Below are 22,370 nucleotides of genomic sequence, written 5' to 3' on the forward strand. Positions count from 1 at the left end.
AGTTCCTATAAAAAAGCTAAGGATGGAGGGGTAGTTTCACCTGAGCTCTGCCTAGATGGGGAGGGGTTACATTCTTGATCTGGATAATATTGTCCTCTCCTCATATTTTGTAGGAGACAAACTCTCCAACAACAGCAGGAAGTAGGGTGAAGTCTCTCAGACAAGAAGTGTGTGTATGGGTGAGATGAGCAGACTTGTTGTGGTAGAGAGGAGTCGCAGTGGAGATGATGTCACACACAGACAGAAGTGTTCAAAGTGTCTCGTCTCTATCAGTAACACTGATAAGTCAGATTAGAGCTACTGTCACTTAGCAGGAACTGCAATGGAATGACAGGAATCCTGAGAGAGAGATTATCTGCAAATACTTAAACTATTTGCACATATGACATTTGAAATGTCTTTATTCTTCTGGAACTTTTGTGAGTGTAATGTTTACTGTTAATTTTGATTGTTTATTTCCCTTTTGTTTATTATCTACTTCACTTGCTTTGTCATATGTTGGTATATGTTGGCGGCAGGTAACCTAGTGGTTAGAGCGTTGGACAAGTAACTGAAAGGTTGCAAGATTAAATCCCCGAGCCAACGAGGTAAAAATCTGTCGTTCTGCCCCTGAACAAGGCAGTTAACCCACTGTTCCTAGGCCGTCATTGAAAATAAGAATTTGCTCTTAACTGACTTGCCTAGCTAAATTAAAGGAAAAATAAAATATATGTTTCCCATGCCAATAAAGCCCTGAAATTGAAATTGAATGGAATTGAATTGTGAGAGAGAGAAAGTGGAGAGAGAGAAATGTTGGAAGGAACAAACCCCAAAAGAGGGGAAAAGGTGCAGAAAACAATGGAAAGCTAAAAACAAAACAGACACCCAGAGCAAGAAGAAAAGTGACCAGACAAAACACCCTGACCTGCCTGGTCATTGAGTGTACTCCAGTTTAAACTAGTTTCAAACCTCCTAGCGCCCTATTACTGAGAAACGCTCCTGTTGCTATCAGAGCCATGCCTGTTTACCTGGGCTGACTCTGGGTCAGTGTTGGGAGTGTGTTTGGTGAGTCGGAGCGAGCCCAGCCCAGTCAGTCAGCCCAGCCAGATAAGAGCTGTGTCCACCCACCTGGCTACAGCACCATTATCACTTAAGGCTTTGTTTGCTATGTAGGAGATAACCTCTGTGCCCAACAGCCTGCTCTCTCTCTCTGCTGCAATCTCTACAGTGTTTACAACAGCAGGATCAAAGCTAGTAACACACAGCCAGGCAGCAGGACCTGCCGTTATAAGTCACACATTAACCAGCCCATTACAATCATCTAGACGCCAAATCTGTGTATGTGTGTGTGTGTGTGTGTGTGTGTGTGTGTGTGTGTGTGTGTGGAGGAGTTTGCGTGGGCGTGTGTAGATGTATGTATGTGTGTGTGTGTGTGTTCGCGCGCAAGGTCGAAGCAAAGCTTAGTGCTCTGGTCCAAACATGACACTAGCTGGACAGGCAGCTAGGACCCAAGCTCTCCACAGATAAATATTAGTTCTACTAAAGCAAATAGAACATCACAAGTTACCAACTAAACACACTTCTGGCCCCGGAACGGCTGCTAAGCTAAACATATGAGAGTACATTAACAAGAGAAGAAATATCCATAGAAAGACTAAAAGGGGCAAAAATACAAGTATCCTACACACCAATAGACCTACATATGAAATAGTTTAACCTCCAAACTCCACTGAGCACCTGTGATACTGGAGTCATGGCCTGACTGGAGAGAACACACTAGGGTAACTAGTGGGGGGACTAATCCTACAACTCGGATTGCCTGAAGTGCTGCTTCTGTGAACTGTGATTCTATATAACAGGCCTGCATGCTGAAGAGGGAGAATACAGGATGCTGCGACCCTAGACTTGGGTCCAATAAATCTCCTTACACGCCACTGAGACTGTCCATGTGTGCACGTGCATGCGTGTGAGTGACGGAGTGTGTGTGCGCCATAAGCGAGGCCTCAGCTGACATAGTGGCAGCAGCAGCGTGCCACAACTTCAGAGGGAGAGCTTAAAATGGTGGCCATTCCTCAAATGAGGCTCTGCACAACCTCACAATGCGATTAGTCGGGAAGAGGGGAGGAAAGTGTCATGTCAAAAGGGGCTCATCCCTCCTAACATCTCACAATATTAGATTTTCACCAGAGAGAGAGAGAGAGAGAGAAAGCACTGTTAGCTAGGGACAAGAAGAAAAAAATGCAGCCGCCTTTATTGAATGAGGCATAGTGAATGTTGTTTGAAACTCGCCATGCCCTATTTGTCTTACAAATTGTCTCAGCTTTTGAAAATGTGTTTGCTTTGGACAAGGATGAATTGATTGGCTAGAAGGCTGTGATTCCACAGCTGTGAGGAATCTGGTGCCGCAGTCAAGTGAGAGGCAATGAGGCCTTGCTTGTTTCTAAATCATCCTTCACATCATTTACAGAGCTCCCTGGGTCACACCGCACCCTGTTCGGGTTCTTATCCACTCACACGCAAGCACGCACGCACACAAAACACTCAACTCACATCATCTAGCCTAATAGTGTTTTATCCTTTCTAACAATGTCATGAGGAAATTACGTTTGAGCTTTAGTGGTCACACACTAGTTTCAGGAAACTAGGCGTAAATTGTTAAAATTACTAGCCTAGTTGGTTTAGCAAGGGAAAATCGCTAGCCATGATCGGCTGTGATAATGGATGGGCTGGACATGCCGAGAGATGACTTCGGATTGGTCTGCCATGTAGCATGCTTCTGCCTATAACAAAGGGCTGCTCAGTATGTGTAGGTAATCCTTTCTAAGGCAGCGTTTTTGAAAGATATCATGAAGAACTGTGTTGCTCTCCACATTTTGGAGGAAGATTTTGAAATCAGTGGAATGTCCAGTGGAAGCAGAGTATGATAGATAAAGAAATGGACAAAATTCTGGCATTTGATTGCAAATATGCAGAGGGAGTCGAGAAGAGAACACACAGAAAGCTGTTTTACATCTTCAAACTAAGGGCAACCATGCCATCCATGACAGAGAGGGAGAAGTGTTCATCCATGTATAGGGGTAAGAGTCTAGCTAGATACATTTTCAAATATTCTACGTTTCTAATTTTGTCAGAAAGTCTTTAAAGTGGACTATTAGCTATCTAGCTAACGTGTATGATCTGTGTAATAATATTATTCGTATCTCAGAGCCATTTGCATTGCAAGTTATAGCCTAACTTTAGCTAGCTAGGTAACATTGAACCTAGTTGGTTAGCTACCTGCAGATTCATGCAGGGTAGTAACGTTATGAGTTGGGATTGTGGTTCATTGTTTAGCTAGCTAGCTACATGTCTTAACGAAATACCCCACTATGTAAGTAACCATTTCACTGTACTGTTTACACCTTCTGTATCCTGTGCACACTCACACGTAAGCTATTTTCTGTAAATCTGTAATTAGTGTGCCATTAACGTTTAAATAATTGTGTTTCAGTTTATTTTCCTGTAATAATGAATACAAATATGCTAAAGTAATATGATATGGTCATTATTTGAACTTCGGTTCTAGCTTGTTGGCTAGCTAGCTACCATTACGTTAGCTAGCTAGCCAACAAGCTAGAACCGAACCAAAACATTGTTTAGAAAGATGCTTTCAGTTGCCTGGTATGCTAGATTGAGATATACTAAATACATTTTTCAATGGATGGGTTTGTTGGTGTTAAAACACACCAGTTATGCTATTTTGGACCACCAGGCTGTTAATGTCATGCATGTGAATCCTTAAAGTGATGGGTGAGGCTAAGGCTTAAGAGGGTGTGAATGATGCTGAATGGGTGTAGACAAAGAAGAGCTGTCCACTAAGTGTACCAAAATATTCAAGGGCAATTTTCTCAAAAGTGGGGTAACAAGTTTAACAAACTCAGAGTCTCTACTTTTATCCAATCTAAAAAAATAAAAAACATTTTACTACACAAGACCAAGTCTAGCCGGTCGGTCACATGCACACCGTTTCCCCTGTGTACTACTGGAACCAGTGAGGCCATGCTACAGATCTGTGTCTGATCAGAGCCATAAAAACGACTCTTCCTTTCAGCTGTACAGTCTGATGAAGCCCAGTGTTGTCTATTTGACAGTGTTTAGACACAACACAGGCAGACATACAGTACAGAGGATCAAAGGCTTGGTTTAGATGCTATTGCCAGAGTGCACTCAGTAAACAACTAGGGGTGGATCTGTTCAGAAACCATCTCAATGTTAAATTACTAAAACGTTTATTATTTACAGGGGATAAGTATGCCAAAATCAAACGATTTCAGAGCTGTCAGTGAGTGCATGATGAATATTAGGTGTGTATACACAGTAGGTGTGTGTATGCGTTACCTTGGCCTCAGTCTCTCCGCGGTGCAGTGTGTAGAGGTGGTGGACAGCAGACTGGTTGGAGGCCCAGGGGTGTGTGAGGACATGGAACACATGGAAGTCATGGCCCAGGGTGTCTGCAGTCACCAGCAGCATACCTGGAGACAGAGCCACAACATGGACTTTAACACACACACACTGTAATACATAACCATTGGTAGAGCACTATTCTTCATATCCAAGAGTTATTTCAGGAGGATTTAGTATATTGCGCATAACAGTTTAATTTCCAACAGTCATAAAAATCAGCTCCAAACCGAGTATGAAATATTTCAGAATATTATCCAGACCAGTACTGTACTGGCCAATACAGAGATGAAATGTTCTGTAGAAATCACAAATGTCAGTCGTTGATATTTATTAGTACACATACAAAGCAATAGAATAGAAACCTTTCAGTCAAAAACTGGGTATATGTATTTAGTTAATGAAACGTTTGAACCACGTAGAATCATTTGCAAATAAATTCATAAAAAATCCTACAATGTGATTTTCTGGATTATTTTTCTCATTTTGTCTGTCATATTTGAAGTGTACCTATGATGAAAATTACAGGCCTCTCTCATCTTTTTAAGTGGGAGAACTTGCACAATTGGTGGCTGACTAAATACTTTTTTGCACCACTGTACGTGCCACCATGCTGGTACAAACAAACAAACCACCCTATTAAAAATACAGACCAGATATCGTTGGTCACTGTTGGAAAACGCTTGCTTATACCCCACATTATAATTTGTTCTCCAGTCACAACCATAGCCTTATAACTATGTATTTTTCTAGGGACTGGGAGGAGTGTGTGTCCGTGTCCTAACACACGACCACAGCCCAGTTCATGTGTAACCTCCGATGACAGGTCCATTCATTTCTAGACGTTTTATTTGAAGTTTGTCAAACTGCAGAAAGTATATGTCTTTACTGTAAACAACACACTCAACAAACCACACCAGAACAAGTCCAGAACCCAGGCAGCGCAGGACAGAGCCTTCACATTTCTAGCAAAAACATAAAAGTGCAATAACTCAACATGTTAGCCCTTCAGCAGAAACTAAAAAGTGTGTGATCTGAGAAATTGTGCTGAATGTTTTACTTCTAAGCCTCCAAATCCGAAGCCTCACAGCCATAATTTAACAGGAGAATAATTTGTGATTTTCCTTCGCTGGACATTTTCTGCGGAGGTTGAAATAAGTTTGTAATTAGTAGGCCGTCTTTATTGGGTGGTAAAAGAGGAGGATGGAAGGGGACGAGATTAAAATAATCCAGTGACAGATGCAAGAGGGATGAAGAAGAAAAAGGAATGTCGGCTAGATGCGCTCACACACACTGCTTTTAGACCTCACAGATTGCTTCCCAAATGGCATCCTATTTCCTATAAAGTGCCCAACTTTGACTAGGGCCCAGTGAATAGGGTGCCATTCAGGAAGGAGCCAGTTTCCACCTTTGTCCAACAGCAGCCATGTAATAGGGCAAGGTACAGAGGTGAGGAGAAGAGACACAGTAAGAGTGATGGGATTCGAAGAGAAGGGGTCAAAGTGGGGGATATTGGAAGGAAAGAAAAAACAGAAAACCAGAGCAGGCAAGGCATTAGACGGTGGTTTAGCTATTTATGCTGTATCAAAACTAAAGACCAAACCAAACCTGGAAGCGCAGGGCCTTGGGTCTTAGCATAAACTAAACCCACGCCCCAAATGAGGTGCCAAGCCACAAGAACCCTTTGCGTCAACTGGGAATACATGGAAAAGAAGGGCCTTCTAATTATAGAGTCTGGAAACGGAAGTGAAGGGTGATTAGGAGTTAAGGCGCTGTGCTCTGTTTATCTGGGAGCTTCCTCTCTCCCTCACCCAGCCACCCTCTTCTCCCTCCTTTCTTCTTCTGCCTCCATGGCCCAAGCCGCCCAGCGCGTCGCCCTCCCTCCCTCCCTCCCTCCCTGGCTGGCTCGCCACAGGCTTTGACAAATGAGGCTTGGAGAGGCTGGCCAGGACATGACTTCTTGCTGATGGTACACCCTGTACACTCGACCAGTGTGGAAGCGCCCAGGGTTGGGGCTTTTGTGGCCTTGTTGAAATACAGGCCCTCGCCGAGAGGCGTCAGTCGGTTAGGCCGCGGGAAGCCCAAATTAAAAAGCAGTGTTCCTAGTCGGCGGTGTGAGAGCAGCCTGCTGCCGCTGGAAACCAGAATCTGTTGGAGCTCAGTCTGACACGTCCTATTTATAAACACCTCAACCTCCCCATTCTCTGGGCATCAGTGTTATTTACAACATTCTGTATGAAAACGGGCTGCCTGTCCTGGCATACACAAACACACAGCAACTGGTCGGAGAGAGAACCTCTAACTTGCCATGTGTATGAGACGTGCGTCTGCGTGGAAGGGCGCTGCCTGGCTGCGAGTGAGCGCGTTATAAAATAATTTCCAGAAATATCATCTCCCCCTTTCACGCTCCCTCTTCGTTGGAAAGAAGGACTGTGCCCCAAAACTTCTCGTATTGTTTTGCTGCAGCCTTTCTGTCACGTCACAAAAAGTATAAACAGAAAACATCTGCTCAATCCCATTAAGGACGTTTCATTTCCAAAGTGGCTGGGGCTCTTTTTTCTGGACAAAAGCAGATGAGGAGAGAGACGGAGGGCAGTCAGTGATGATGTCTCCCACTTGGCAGCACAAAGGGCTGCAACAAAACTAGTTCCCTCTCTAATTAACAACACTTGGCTCCAGAACCTTTGAAAACGGGGAAATGTCAAATTATAACCATGTGGAGCTAGAAAACGTTAAGAAGAGAGAGGACACTGGGGAATCGGGTCTGGTCGGCTCTGGTGTAGGAGATGAATACACTTCTGAGCAAATGAGCAAAACACTCAAATGAGAGAGTATCCATCATATGGAGTCTTTGTCTTCAGGGCTGGCGGTGGGGCTGGTTATGAGAGACGGCCAGGCAGTGTGTGTGTGTACGTGTGTGTGCATTTGTCTGTGTATGTGTGTATTTGTGTGTGACTAAGTATGTGTGTGGTGTGTCAGTTAATGACTGTGTGTGGGTTTGTCAGTGTATGTGTGTACTGTGTGCCCGTGTGTGGCGGTCTCTCTCGGCTGCGTCCGTGCTGGGCTTTTCAAGGTGTTTATGATAGCGGTGGAAAACACACAGGGGTGCAGTAAAAACTAAAGTGGGCCCCGGCATGACAGACTGACATCAAAGCTGCACACTCAGACCAGACCGGCCAGAACTCACTGGGTCCTGAGGCCAGCCTCCCTACAGCCCTCCCTCCATTTCTGTCTCTACCTCTCCTCTCTCTCCCTCACCGCCCAATATCAAGATAACCAGGATAGGAGGTGGAGGGGGATGGGAGGCTAATACTCACCCAAAGGGTCACCATGCGGTCAATAAGTTGTCAATGTTTTACAGGCGAAAAGTGAAATCTTCTGAAGCTTAACCTGTTCAATTCCATCATAGTCAATTGGGCACTTTTTTAATGAACTCTTTCACTGAGCCTGTTGCTGTTCATGTTGTATTGAGTGGCACAGGGCTTGGCATCGTGACTGGGCTATGAATCACACTAAAGCTCGATGGAGGGATGAAGGGATAGTGGCATGAAGGAAAGGGATGGAGGGATTGGCTGAGTGTCTCCAAATGAAACACCGTCTCTGCCCTCCGTGACCACTGGGATGACCAGTGCAGATTCCATCAGGCTGACGGGAAAGGTGGAGGGAGGAACATGGTGAGAGGGCTGGCACTCACCACCACCGGGAATGCCTTATAGTATTATGTAGTCGGGTAAGGAGCTTTATTTGTGTTGTGTACTAGGAAGGGGTATTGTCTGTGTTCCAAATGCACCCTATTCCTAACATAGTAAACTACGTTTGACCAGAGCCCAGGGAATGAAATTGGAAAAATATAATTTTGCATAAGACTTGAGAGGCTATCGCTTGCTGAGTTTAGAGCTCTGACAGAAGATACTATTGTTGACCATTGTGATTGTTTTTAATGTAGCTATTGTATTGTTCTCGTGTGGACTACTTCCTGCCGACCTCTTGCAAGGTCCCCCTGGCCAAAGGTTTCTAACCTTAAAGTTCCGTTCCTGGGTAAATAAAGGTAAAATAAATATTAGTGCACTATCCAGGCTGTATCACAACAGGCTGTGACTGGGAGTCCCTTAGGGCGGAGCACAATTAGCCCAGCGTCGTCCAGGTTTGGCCGGGGTAGGCGTCATTGTAAATAATAATTTGTTCTTAACTGACTTGCCTAGTTAAATAAAGGTTTAATAAAAATAGGGAATAGGGTGCCATTTGAGATGCACAGAGTCGACCAGAGGAGATGAGACCAGAGCATGGCACAGTGCGACACTGCTGTGGCCACTCTGGCTTGGACTGGTTTCTCCAACACTCTTAACTCCATCAACCACATCCATAATCCAACCAATAGGCGGAGGAGGGAGGGAGAGATGGAGGGAGAGAGGGAGGGAGAAAGAGAGGGAGAGGGAGGGAGAGAGGGAGAAAGAGATGGAGGGAGGGAGGGAGAGAGGGAGGGAGAAAGAGAGTGAGAGAGGGAGGGAGAAAGAGAGGGAGAGAGGGAGGGAGAGAGGAGAGGGAGAAAGAGAGGGAGAAAGAGAGGGAGGAAAATAGTTCAAATCAAATCAAATTTATTTATATAGCCCTTCGTACATCAGCTGATATCTCAAAGTGCTGTACAGAAACCCAGCCTAAAACCCCAAACAGCAAGCAATGCAGGTGTAGAAGCACGGTGGCTAGGAAAAACTCCCTAGAAAGGCCAAAACCTAGGAAGAAACCTAGAGAGGAACCAGGCTATTTATGGTTCATTTGATCTACGGTGGAGTGAAACAGAGGAGTGTGTTTCTTTCTGCTTTCCAGCCAGACCACCAGCGAGTTGTGCAGCTCTCCCTCTCTCTCAGATAGGAATAGATTGAAAATGGCTGACTAACCATCGCCAACAGGCTGCAATTAGCGTAATATTAAGATGGTTGACTCTTTCTTCCTGTTCTTTACAAGGTGAAACCTGCCGCTTTCAAGTCACACCGACTCACAGAGGGAGGAGTGTGCCGCCCGCGGTCAAGTTCATGAAGCGTGGCGGGGGCAGAAGTGAGATGTTGGAGTTAGCCAGCGTACCAAATGGAACCTAACTCCCTATATAGTGCACTTCTTTTGACCAGGATTTTGGTCAAAAGTAGTGCACTATGTAGGGAATAATGTGCTATTTGAGCCAAATCCTTATACCGCCAGACCACTCTGTTCAACTAAAATAACTCAAACTAGCGCCACAATTATGGAATGCTTGCATATCACACTTTCCTCCACAAATGAAGAGACGTTAGCGACTTCTGTTAGTGTGCTGAATGCACTACAAATTCAATCATTCTCAATCCATCGTCAGCGCATGGAACATTTACATCTTTGTACTCCCCTTCTCCAGCCTAAATGAAACGTTTGCACCTTCTTTCTACCACAAACACGAAACATTCCTAAATCCATCATGACTAAACCTCACTTCATGGTTCATTAATAACCCTATGGGCCCTGGTCTAAAGTGGTGCACTATGTAGGGAATAGGGTGTCATTTGGGGGACACCCTTATTATTTTATTCCTGCCTCTCTCATGGTTTGGGTCATAACAGGCAGACAGATAAAACACATTCTCCCAGCAGCTAAGAGCAGGCAATAACAGCAGCCTTTTGTTGTCATGTTTAAAAGCCCCAAACAAATTGGTCAGACTCTGCAGATAAAGAGAGGGGGACTGTGGAGGGAGGGACGGACAGAGTACTGATGAGAAGCTTTAATCAGTTTCTCTGCAAACAGACAGCGGGCTGTAATCTCTAACCTCCATTTAAATGTTGTCTTTTATTTCTCAGAGTGTTTCTGTTAACTAATGAATCCCCTCAAACATTCGCTACCGCAGATAAGGTGTCACGCTGGTCTGTGGTGCCTGCCGGTGACGGAAGGGAGTTTGGAAGGAAGAGGCTCTTCGAACAATTTGTGTCTTTGTTTAATGGATCTTGTGAACACAGCACCAAATACAGTATGTCCACAAAGTGGACTTAAATTCTGTGAAACATAAAGCCCCAAATCAAATCAGAGTGGACAGATCAGAACCTCCCCACCACACTATAAAAAGTTCCACAGCGTTGCGTGTTGTTGTGTGTGTGGGTTGTGGATGACTCAACAGCAGAGCCTGAGGTGCCTGGACTGTGTGGGATGGGGGGGTTTGGAGCGGGGTCTGAAGTCTCCACTGAGACCTTGAGCAAGGTTGGTCTCTGGCCTAGCCAGCCCGCTCTCTTTTCCCCTCCATCTCTATTTCTCTCTTTCTTTTGCGCTTCCTCTCTCTGATCTCCTTGAGGTTTTATAGCCCAGGTCTGAGGCCCTGACTTCCCAAGACGATGCAGATGCTTTTTACTACCTAGTATGGAAACACCATAAAAATAGCTGCAGTGGGCAGGCAGACAGTCAGGCAGGCAGAAGAGCAGGCAGGCGTGCAGGCGGACAGGCAGGCGAGCAGGCGGCTAGGCAAGCGAGCAGGCAGGCGAGCAGGCAGAAGAGTAGGCAGAAGAGTAGGCAGAAGAGTAGGCAGACAGGCAGACAGACAGGCAGGCAGGCAGGCAGGCAGGCAGGCAGGCAGGCAGACGAGCAGGCAGACGAGCAGGCAGACGAGCAGGCAGACGAGCAGGCAGACGAGCAGGCAGACAGGCAGCGGTGGTTTTACAGCGTCTTGGACAAACAGTAGGAGAGCGTCAGCGAGGCCGACGTCCAACTGGCCATACAGATGACTGCACTAAAGGGAGGCCGACGTCCAACTGGCCATACAGATGACTGCACTAAAGGGAGGCCGACGTCCAACTGGCCATACAGATGACTGCACTAAAGGGAGGTCGACGTCCAACTGGCCATACAGATGACTGCACTAAAGGGAGGTCGACGTCCAACTGGCCATACAGATGACTGCACTAAAGGGAGGTCGACGTCCAACTGGCCATACAGATGACTGCACTAAAGGGAGGCCGAGGATAGGACTGTTGGCTCTGCAAATGTATCAAGCACTTAAGACTACACTGTACAATGTACTACACACTGTACACACACACTACAAACTGTACACACACACACACACTAAACACTGTACACACACCATATACAGACACACACTGTACGCAAAAGCAGAGGACAATTAACTGTTACAGCTATGTATCCAATTTGTGTTGCCTTTCATTACAGGACTGTAGACGACCTCTTCAAAACAAAACTGGCCCAGGAAGGCGTATGCAGCTACATTCTTATTTTAAGAGCACAATAGGCTGGCTGCAGTTGGACAGACAGTAGACAGTCACAGTGGGAACATACAAAATCATTACCCTGGGAGATTTTAACAGCTCAAAACAGAGGGAGGGAAATAAAAGAGACAGAGGGAGCGATAAAGAGAAAGTGAGAGAGACAGAGAGAAAGGAAGAGAATTACATTGATTATAACAGAGCTTGCTGGGGAAAAATCTATAGATCATCAGCTTTACATAAAGCCATTACGACATGGAGCTCATGTAGCCAGGAGGACAGTGGCGCTTTACTGAAGCCATGACTCCCTGGGCGTGGCATGGGTGGCATGGGTAGGTGCGTGTGTGTCAGTGCAGGAAAGGGCACCAGAGACTGGCTGACCCCCTCTGGGTTTAATCTTCTGTGATCGGTCCAAGGTGGACGGACAGCCCTACTACTGGGTAAAACACACACACTCAACCACAGCTGCACATCTTGCTAAATGAGAGTGGCCAAAAAGGCGACAAAATAAAAAGCACCACTTCCCATAACGTGAAGATACAGCCACGAGGGGAGTGCTAATTGCTAGCTGTGTATAGACAACTCGTTGCAGGCTAAATGAGTGGGCTGGGGGTGTGGAGGCAGTCTCTGTGGGGTGTTTCCATCGTGTTCAGCATATGTGGTGTGGGTTAGCTGGGTGTTGGGGTGAAGGCCTGACTCTCTCTCACACATCAATGAGGTGTAAGGAGTTATGACACCACAGTGACTGTTCTTCATCATGACACACAGCTGCTTGGCACTTTCCATGTTTCTATTATCTATTCACTAGGCTATTCATTATGATGTGTTACTAAATATGGGCTGGGCTTTACTGGACTACGCAGTGTGGCTGGAGATGAGTTCTAGCCTCATTTACCAAGGCTTAGTAGATATTTAAGAGGTGTGAGGTTAGTTAGGTGAGCCAATAAAGCTTGTAGAATAGTAACATTGCGTTTTTATTGAACAAGACGTGTGTGTGTGTCCCTTTAAGAGTTGTTGGGAGGTTGAGCTCCTGTAAATGAGCGAGCAACGCTGAACTAATCTTCCATGGAGAAACAGATTCCAAGATTCTTATCAGTGGCGTGATTGAGAGGAATTACAGACCGCGAGAGAAAGGGAGGGAGAGTGTCTCATGTCCCACCACCTAATCATACACTGCACACAGCCTTACTGACGCCATCACACTTTAATCAAACCACCCTCCACACACTGTTTCACAGGCCCTATCGTTAAAACAGTCATGTCATTTTAACCTTGGGGATCTTGGCTAATAATCAAGTCAAGATGATGTGAAGTGCGAGGGGTGAGGTGAAGGAGAGACGGGGCTGTAGTGAAAGGGTGAAGGAGAGACGGGCTGTAGTGAAAGGGTGAAGGAGAGACGGGCTGTAGTGAAAGGGTGAAGGAGAGACGGGCTGTAGTGAAAGGGTGAAGGAGAGACGGGCTGTAGTGAAAGGGTGAAGGAGAGACGGGGCTGTAGTGAAAGGGTGAAGGAGAGACGGGCTGTAGTGAAAGGGTGAAGGAGAGACGGGCTGTAGTGAAAGGGTGAAGGAGAGACGGGGCTGTAGTGAAAGGGTGAAGGAGAGACGGGCTGTAGTGAAAGGGTGAAGGAGAGACGGGCTGTAGTGAAAGGGTGAAGGAGAGACGGGCTGTAGTGAAAGGGTGAAGGAGAGACGGGCTGTAGTGAAAGGGTGAAGGAGAGACGGGGCTGTAGTGAAAGGGTGAAGGAGAGACGGGCTGTAGTGAAAGGGTGAAGGAGAGACGGGCTGTAGTGAAAGGGTGAAGGAGAGACGGGCTGTATTGAAAGGGTGAAGGAGAGACGGGCTGTAGTGAAAGGGTGAAGGAGAGACGGGCTGTAGTGAAAGGGTGAAGGAGAGACGGGCTGTAGTGAAAGGGTGAAGGAGAGACGGGCTGTAGTGAAAGGGTGAAGGAGAGACGGGCTGTAGTGAAAGGGTGAAGGAGAGACGGGCTGTATTGAAAGGGTGAAGGAGAGACGGGGCTGTAGTGAAAGGGTGAAGGAGAGACGGGGCTGTAGTGAAAGGGTGAAGGAGAGACGGGCTGTATTGAAAGGGTGAAGGAGAGACGGGCTGTAGTGAAAGGGTGAAGGAGAGACGGGCTGTAGTGAAAGGGTGAAGGAGAGACGGGCTGTAGTGAAAGGGTAAAGGAGAGACGGGCTGTAGTGAAAGGGTGAAGGAGAGACGGGCTGTAGTGAAAGGGTGAAGGAGAGACGGGCTGTAGTGAAAGGGTGAAGGAGAGACGGGGCTGTAGTGAAAGGGTGAAGGAGAGACGGGGCTGTAGTGAAAGGGTGAAGGAGAGACGGGCTGTATTGAAAGGGTGAAGGAGAGACGGGCTGTAGTGAAAGGGTGAAGGAGAGACGGGCTGTAGTGAAAGGGTGAAGGAGAGACGGGCTGTAGTGAAAGGGTAAAGGAGAGACGGGCTGTAGTGAAAGGGTGAAGGAGAGACGGGCTGTAGTGAAAGGGTGAAGGAGAGACGGGCTGTAGTGAAAGGGTGAAGGAGAGACGGGCTGTAGTGAAAGGGTGAAGGAGAGACGGGCTGTAGTGAAAAGGTGAAGGAGAGACGGGCTGTAGTGAAAGGGTGAAGGAGAGACGGGCTGTAGTGAAAGGGTGAAGGAGAGACGGGCTGTAGTGAAAGGGTGAAGGAGAGACGGGCTGTAGTGAAAGGGTGAAGGAGAGACGGGCTGTAGTGAAAGGGTGAAGGAGAGACGGGCTGTAGTAAAAGGGTGAAGGAGAGACGGGCTGTAGTGAAAGGGTGAAAGAGAGACGGGCTGTAGTGAAAGGGTGAAAGAGAGACGGGCTGTAGTGAAAGGGTGAAAGAGAGACGGGCTGTAGTGAAAGGGTGAAAGAGAGACGGGCTGTAGTGAAAGGGTGAAGGAGAGGAGGGAAGTGAATAAACCAGCTCACAGCTGGTAAAGGGGGTATATGTGTAGCTTCACAACGGCCTTCAACAGAGCAGCATCCTAACCTCTAATTACACCACTAGGAATAGAACCTCTGAACGCCACACAGCCAGGACAGGGTGCCAGACCAGTCACCCCATAACCACTCTGCTGTCTCTGTAGTCACTCCAACATACACAAGCAGTTCTATGGGGTTTGTTGCGTCATGCTTCTTGGGTTGGACTTGTTGGGCTTTTCAGGACCAGTCACTGAGCTGTCGAGTCATAGCATTGTTTCGTACTGGCTCTGGTGGTTTTTGGGGTTAACTTGACCACTGTTCGAAAGAGCCATGGGACTGAAGGACCTACGGTAGAGTGAGAGGTTTTTCTGTGTTTTCTTCTCTTGCTCTCTCTGTGCAGTTAATTCAGAGCAAGCCGATACTGGCCTGCAATCCTGGGTGACCAAGGGGCTCCCCTCGCTCTCTGATACTCTAAAGCAGGCGGATTTAGAGACCAACGTGGCAGTTGTTTTGATCATGAGGCTTAATGATGAAAGGCTCCTAAATTACAGCGTGAAGGACTACGCTGCTGCTCACACACACACACACACACACACACACTTTCACCCTGACCTCGTTAAGGTGGAAAAAAAGAGAAAGAAACGTGGCTTTTGGGGGTACTTTTACTTTTTGGGGTACCCCGACAACATCATAATTCAAAACACTTAAGGTTCATCAGGTTTGGGCTGGCATAAATTAGGTGGTAACGCACCCATGTGGCGAGAGGGGGGGGGGGTTGTGTTTGTAATGGACACTTAGGATGTAGCCACGGTGTATATGTAGGGTGTTACTATTGACAGTACTTTTTCTTCTATGGTATGGTCGTAAAGATGAAAGTGGTCACGGTTGCCGGCCTGTCGCTGAGCGATTGGCCAGAACGGTGGGACCCCTGCTTTATCTCCTGATCAATCCAGCTCCCCACACACACTTATAGGCCAAAGGTCGCTGAGTCAACTTTAGGTTGTCAAGGTAAACCAAGGGCGCCCCCTACAGATTGGACAGGTCATTCAGGCCAGGGCAAGAGGACATGACGAGAGGTAAGAGTTGTTCTGTAATGGCCAAACAGCAGCTCTGCTAAACCTCCAAGTAACAATCCTAAATTAAATGTGGTATTTACCTGCTTGGAGAGCACGCTATGTATGTGTGGGTGATTACTGTGTGTGCCATGTCAGAGTGATTGTGCGCATTGTGTGTGACGCGAGCGGATGTGACGATGTAATACATCAGTGTGTGCGTGTTGGGGATTTATTGTCACACGCATTGTCAATGTGTGCAAGGTTTAGTCTATCTGTTTGTAAGTCATTGATTGAGGGTGTGTATGTGTATAAAGGTATACACTTAGTTCATGTATAAAGGTGGTAAATGTGTGTTACTAAAAAAAGGTGTGTGTGTGTTATTAATGTAAGCCTTTTCCCTGGGGGGTGAAGTCTAGTCAGGTCTGAAGCAGAGGCCAGAGGCATGTGAAGGATTCCTACGAGAGACTGGAGGTCACAGTAAGCACCATCACTCAGCAGCTACTTTATTAGCTGCTCCTCCACACAGACCATGTGGTGCCTTTATTTCCGGGGAGAACAATCCATAAAGGTGGGAAGACGCCAGAGCAAAATCATTTGGTGTAGATTGAGGTCAGGAAGTATCCGCGGCACTCTGGGTAAAACTGGAACACACACACACACACAAGCACACACTCTCCATCGCTCTCCTTAAAGGGATACTTCGAGATTTGGGCAATTAAGCAAAAGTCAGATGAACTCACAGATAACATTTATGTCTCTGCATCCAGTATGAAGGAAGTTTGGAGGTAGTTTTGTGAGCCAATGCTAACTAGCGTTAGCGCAACGGCTGGAAGTCTATGGTACTGTATGTACTAGCATGCTAGCAGTTACCATTGTCATCCAGTCATTGTACTAATGCTAGTTAGCAATTGAGGAGAGCAACATAACCTCTTCTGTTGTGAGAGTAGCATAATTCAACACCTCACACACCTAAAACGGTCTACCTGGTGTCGGACCAACATTAAGGCCTGACTGTGAGTCAGTGTGGTCACAGAAACACAAAGGGAGTGCCCCGGTGTGTGTGTGTGTCTTCACATATCAATGCACGGTTGTTGTCACTCTCCCACAGTGGGATGAAGTGCCATTGTCACTGCAGGGCCTACTTGATGGAGCCACTTCCATTGTGTGTTGACTGCAGGTGAGAGGAGGCACCTTCAGGCACCAGCCCCACTGACTACCATTGTTCTAACACATACATACATCCCCACTTCATAGGCCCTATCCACCGCACTCCTACAGAAGAGGTTAAGAGGGGGGGACACCCTGGAGTCCTACAGAAGAGGTTAAGAGGGGGACACCCTGGAGTCCTACAGAAGAGGTTAAGAGGGGGACACACCCTGGAGTCCTACAGAAGAGGTTAAGAGGGGGACACACCCTGGAGTCCTACAGAAGAGAAGAGGAGTCCTACAGAAGAGGAGGGGGGGACACCCTGGAGTCCTACAGAAGAGGTTAAGAGGGGGACACACCCTGGAGTCCTACAGAAGAGGTTAAGAGGGGGGGACACCCTGGATTCCTACAGAAGAGGTTAAGGGGGGGGACACCCTGGAGTCCTACAGAAGAGGTTAAGAGGGGGGGACACCCTGGATTCCTACAGAAGAGGTTAAGAGGGGGGGATACCCTGGAGTCCTACAGAAGAGGTTAAGAGGGGGGGGGACCCTGGAGTCCTACAGAAGAGGTTAAGGGGGGGGGACACCCTGGAGTCCTACAGAAGAGGTTTTAAGACGGGGACAGGGAGGTTGTGTTCCCTTCACGTGGGTTCACACTAACATACAAATTGTTCCTCCCTCTACTCACTTTCTTCACTACGGCTGGATTGCCAAAATGTGCCTTCGAATTCCGCCTTTTCGGATTAGCATTCTTTACATCCAAAATAAATACTTTTGGTGTGTATGCCTGTGTGTGTGTTGCAGTGAGCTGTCTCCTTACCGCTGGGGTTGAATGCCATGCAGGATATGGGTTTGTCATGGGCTGGGAAGTGGGCCACCACTCCCTCTCCATCTGAGTCCTCACTCACCAGGACCTGGAACGAACGAACGCACACACAAACACACAGAGACAGACATTCACCACAGACTCTACACAGAGATGGACTTTCCAACTTCTAACACATGGACTTCTTGTAGCTTCTTGCTGTAAGTAAAATAATGGATAATTAATGTGTTACAATCCCACTGGTAAAGAGCATTGCCACCTTGTGGATGTAATTAGCAATCATCAAAATTAACACCAGAGAGAGGATTGTTCACAATCTCTTGTCTCGGTCTCTCTTTCTACAATGTCACCGCAGCACTGTACCCGCCATCTGTCTTCATGTGCTGCATGACAACTAAGACTGGAATGACAAAAGACTGATCTCAGACCAGTAGCTAAGCTCAAAGTCCTCCGACTGTTCAAAATAAATACAGTGCTGCTGAGTATGATTCTGTTCTCAGACCAGGGGCTCTGTGTGTGTGTGTAAACGTCTCTGGTCTCAAACAGATTATAACTAAGCCCAGACATGAGTCCAGGGAAGGAGTAAGAGAGACAGAGAGGAGTGAGGGAGAGAGAAGTCGGTCTCATAGTGATAAAACTGGTCTAGTGTTGCATTAGTTTTAATAGGAGTCAGTCCAAACACAAAACAACCTCCAAGATCAACTGAGCCTTTTTTCCAGACTGGACTGGAGGGAGAGAGAGGAGAAAAATGAAAAGAACAAGGAAAAAGGGTGACATAAACCAGACCCATTTTATTACGTCGGAGGCACACAATGTTGTTCTGTGAGGGAATCCTGCCGAAGCCTTTTGAAACTGAGAATTAGTGTCGGGGCTACCTCTGGAGAGTAAACCTATTATACAGGAGGAGTGAGTGAGTGAGTGAGTGAGTGAGTGAGTGAGTGAGTGAGTGAAAGAGGGGTCACCACTTCCAACAAAGGGGTCAACAAACTAGGTGAGTGATGTGGCAAGAAAACAATGCCATTACCTGAAGTCACAACAATTCTCTCTCCCTCCCATCCCTGCTCTCCTCTCTCCCTCCTCTAACTGTGTTTATGTGTAGTGTAGGGTTACTGTATAATGGCCGGTGACACAGTGCAGACCTGCTTCTGCGGGCTTTATCCCCGGTCTGGAGGAGCCCTCAGGAAACTGAGGTACATGAACACACACACAAACACATCCAGACACACACACAGCACTGGCATACAGCGTACTGCAATAAAGGCATAGTACGGATTTATAGTAGCCTTATGCCCTCATACAGAGCGACTATAGCCAAATATTGTGTGAGCATTACACAGGCACCCTTTCATTTGCACTAAGGGAGCTAGGAAGAGAGGAGCGTGGCAGACAGAGGACGGATACAGGCATCTTGTGAGGTTACTGCTGATGATGAGCAGTGCATTCATTTAGTCTCCACACTGCTTAAAAAAGCTGGCGCTGTGGCGAAGGCCGAGCTGTGAAAATATGTGAGCAAGCAAAATAAATCCCACCTTAGGCCCCGAGGTAATGTCATGTGTGTGTGTGGGGTGTGGGGTGTGGGGTGGGCTCCTGGGTTTGCTCTAGCAGAGGATAAAAAAGGTTTAACCTGGGAGGTTTCTCACCGCACCACAAAACCCAAAGGTGTATTTACGGAGGTCAGAAAGGACAAGAAAAAGGAGGGAGGGAAGAGAGGAGAGAGAATCTGTTCTGATTGAGCCTGAGGATGTAAAAGGGCGTTGTATGTGAGACGTGTTAATATGTAGGGCTGTGGCCCAGTAAATGTGACACTCTGTTAAAGACACTGTACAAGGAAATGGACACCTGGGAATGTTTTCTGGTTTCCCACAACGCACCAGTAAAAAACACTTCTCACTCTGATGAGAGAATGTCTAGAGAGAGTTCAGCTTGGGGCAAACTAAGAACAGCTGTGCTAAGACAATATGTGGATTTATGTAACTTAAAGAGAAAGAATTAATGTGGTTCATTTCATTTCTATGACCTGGCCTTCACCTGGGACCTGTGCCAAAAGCAGGAAGAGACTCATTACCATGATGTATCTAGCAGCCAGTGGCGGAGATAGGTTGGGCCCGTTTATAAGGTAGTGATGACATCATCATCAGGTGAGAATTATTGTTCAAACAAGAACCCCTGTAGGATTATTACGTACACAAAAACCAACCAATACCTACACTGTATGTTTTGCTTTGTACAATTCTTCAACATTACTTCAGAAAGCGATAACACTTTTGGGGAGCCATGGTCCATAACCCAAAGACACACAGTAGTACTTCTACCTCTCCCACAAGATCGTTCTTACTTCACATCGTGTCGCATTCCTTCGTCCATTCCTATTTCTGGTTGCAGAACGTGTACATTTTCTGACAGTTACTTCAGAAGGGGATGGAACACTGTTGGAGAGCCAGGGTCTATGACTTCGTGATCACACATACCTGTCCCTCTCCGACGTTGTGTGTGTCAATGACGGTGATTACTCCGGGGGCATGGGGGCTTCGGCGGGTGGTGCTGTGGGGGGTAGCACCCTCCTCGTCGGGGGCGCCAGTGGGTAGAGTACCAGCTAGTTGGGTCACCACTTTCCCCACCATGGTGAGACCAGTCTTTAGGGTCTAACCAGAACGACAGGGGGAAGGGGGAGGGAGAGCGAGAGAAACGCATATAAAGAGGGGGAGATGAGGAGAGAGGGGGAGGAGGTGGAGAATAGCAGGAAACAAACATCAGATTGGGCTCGTCGTCATAAAACAACTACAGACACTTCCAATAAAGAAGACACCAGTAAGTCTGTGTTTGACTATGGGGAGCTGGGAGAGGAGTGTTGATCAATATAGAATGACTGTGTCTATGCATGACTATGAGTGAGACGGCTATTTGCTCAACGCTAACAGCTGCTGATGATGATGATATGGAGTGCTGAAACAGCAGGAGCCGAGTGTCTGCCACCAGTCTCCCCCTCAGCCCTACACAGATCAATGGCTCCTGTTTGGACTAGCACTAAAACCTCACACTACAGTGATTAGAAAACACATTAGTGTTGATCAATTAGGAGCCAAACGCCCTGTTTCATTATTGATGCGGCTCCGAGCAATTTACACACACCAGTCTGTTAGTGGGCTAGGTGGGGTCGCCAAGTGAGGGAGTGTGTGAGTGTGTGTGTGATGCATAGACCCAACAAATGCGAGGCGCCACACGGTATTGACAGCGCTGCCTGGCCTGCATGCCTGATTAGGTTCTCCGGGGCCCCTTTGTGCTGACACACACACAGTACACTGACTCCATTAGCTCAGGACAGTGTAGCAGGGAGATAGACTCCACTTCAGCAGCCCTATCCATTTCTCTGAGCCTGGCCCTGGCCACAGAGGTGTGTTTGAGTCAGACACCCTGGCGAAGAGCTGCCACACTGCAGCATCACACAGTCTGACAACGAGCAGGTTTGCTTTATGTTAATATTCCAGTGATTAGTATGAGGAATTATAATAATACAGCTGGAATTATGCGCTGTTATAAAATTGTATTTCCTATAAAAGGCTAGGAAATACTCCCCTTAGTGCTCCCTCTACACCCCCTCTCCCCTTCCAAGTCTCTGGACAGAAGCACTTAGTCTGTGTCGCGTTGTAGACTGGAGGGGAGGGCGGGCGAGGGTGAAAATATTGAGATTATAATATATAGTTCTCAACGGCGGCCGCAGACAATCCGTCTGCATATCGGGATGCCCTTAACCTCGTTTCCCCCTCCCTCCGCTAGCCAGGCTAACACTTTAGCGCTGCCGCCACTGCTCTTTTTGATGTATACCGCCATTAGCAGCTAATGGGACTTCATCACGCTAGCCGTTAGCGCTCATTAAGGAGAGAGGGAGGGAGAGAGAGGGGTAGACCATGGGAATAACTATGACCCGAGGGGTCTTCATAAATCAATTAGGGTTCCCCTTTGGGGGCCTGGCTAAGACCGGAGACTGGAACCTTATGAGGAGAGTGCTGCGCTAGGCTAGTAGCGCAGGTTAGCTCAGCCGCTACATCAACAGAGCGGAGGGGTATAAATTCAGCTTGGTATCAAAGGGCTTAGCAGTTAGGATAGTGTAGCCTGGCGGTGCTCTCCAGCTGAGAGGACTATTACAGGGGCTGTGTCCCATATTGCAGTACAGTACAGGATGGAACCCCCTACAGACACACACAGGGACGATAGAAATTAGTTAAGATGCTCAGACTCTCAAGGCCTGTGTCTGGGTTATGATGTATAGTCTCATAACGGTGTCTGACTCACAGGGGAAAGCCAAGGTGGATCCTAAATCACTTCTCAGAAATGTACAGATGATTTTATTACAACCACTGGGGTGGAGGGAGGTGTGAGTGTTTGTGTTTCACTTACTTTAGCAGCGCTGATGACTGTAGCTGTGTAAGACTGGGCATTGTCCCCGCAGGCACCGCCTCGAGACTGGTGACACCGGATCAACTGGGGGGGAGACAGAGAGGAAAACAGATAAGAAATAGATGATTATCCTCCTCCTGCAGCTGAGGCCAACCAGGAACAGAATATGAGGGTCAGCACATTAAAAACCTCTCCTATCCCACTGTCTATTTCCTGGGATCCATCCAGCCATCCCAGACCTACTCTATTCTTAAGGAACAGAGAAGCTTATAGTAGTCAGTGACCCATCTGTCAATTACTTGAGTGGCCGAGCGTAATCAGACAACTACCAGACACAATTATCCATTAAATGTATTGCAAGAGTGCGTAGA

At 47.2% G+C, this 22,370-nt stretch overlaps 1 protein-coding gene across 6 annotated transcripts in view; it reads right to left on the reverse strand.

Annotated features, from left to right (window-relative positions):
- The window catches only part of LOC139382361 (BCAS3 microtubule associated cell migration factor-like), a 323,347-nt gene that overhangs the window by 252,957 nt on the left and 48,020 nt on the right, over window positions 1-22,370 (reverse strand). For 4 of the 6 annotated variants that reach the window (XM_071126351.1, XM_071126350.1, XM_071126354.1 and 1 more), the window contains exons 11-14: window positions 22,000-22,083; window positions 20,073-20,246; window positions 17,599-17,692; window positions 4,357-4,490 (exon numbers count right to left, since the gene is read on the reverse strand). In XM_071126351.1, coding sequence (XP_070982452.1) covers window positions 4,357-4,490; window positions 17,599-17,692; window positions 20,073-20,246; window positions 22,000-22,083 — 486 coding nt within the window. The remainder of the gene's footprint in view (window positions 1-4,356; window positions 4,491-17,598; window positions 17,693-20,072; window positions 20,247-21,999; window positions 22,084-22,370) is intronic. The other 2 variants (XM_071126352.1, XM_071126355.1) reach the window with 1 other exon arrangement.

This window comes from Oncorhynchus clarkii, chromosome 24, assembly GCF_045791955.1.
Source record: "Oncorhynchus clarkii lewisi isolate Uvic-CL-2024 chromosome 24, UVic_Ocla_1.0, whole genome shotgun sequence".
Classification (NCBI taxonomy): Eukaryota; Metazoa; Chordata; class Actinopteri; order Salmoniformes; family Salmonidae; genus Oncorhynchus; species Oncorhynchus clarkii.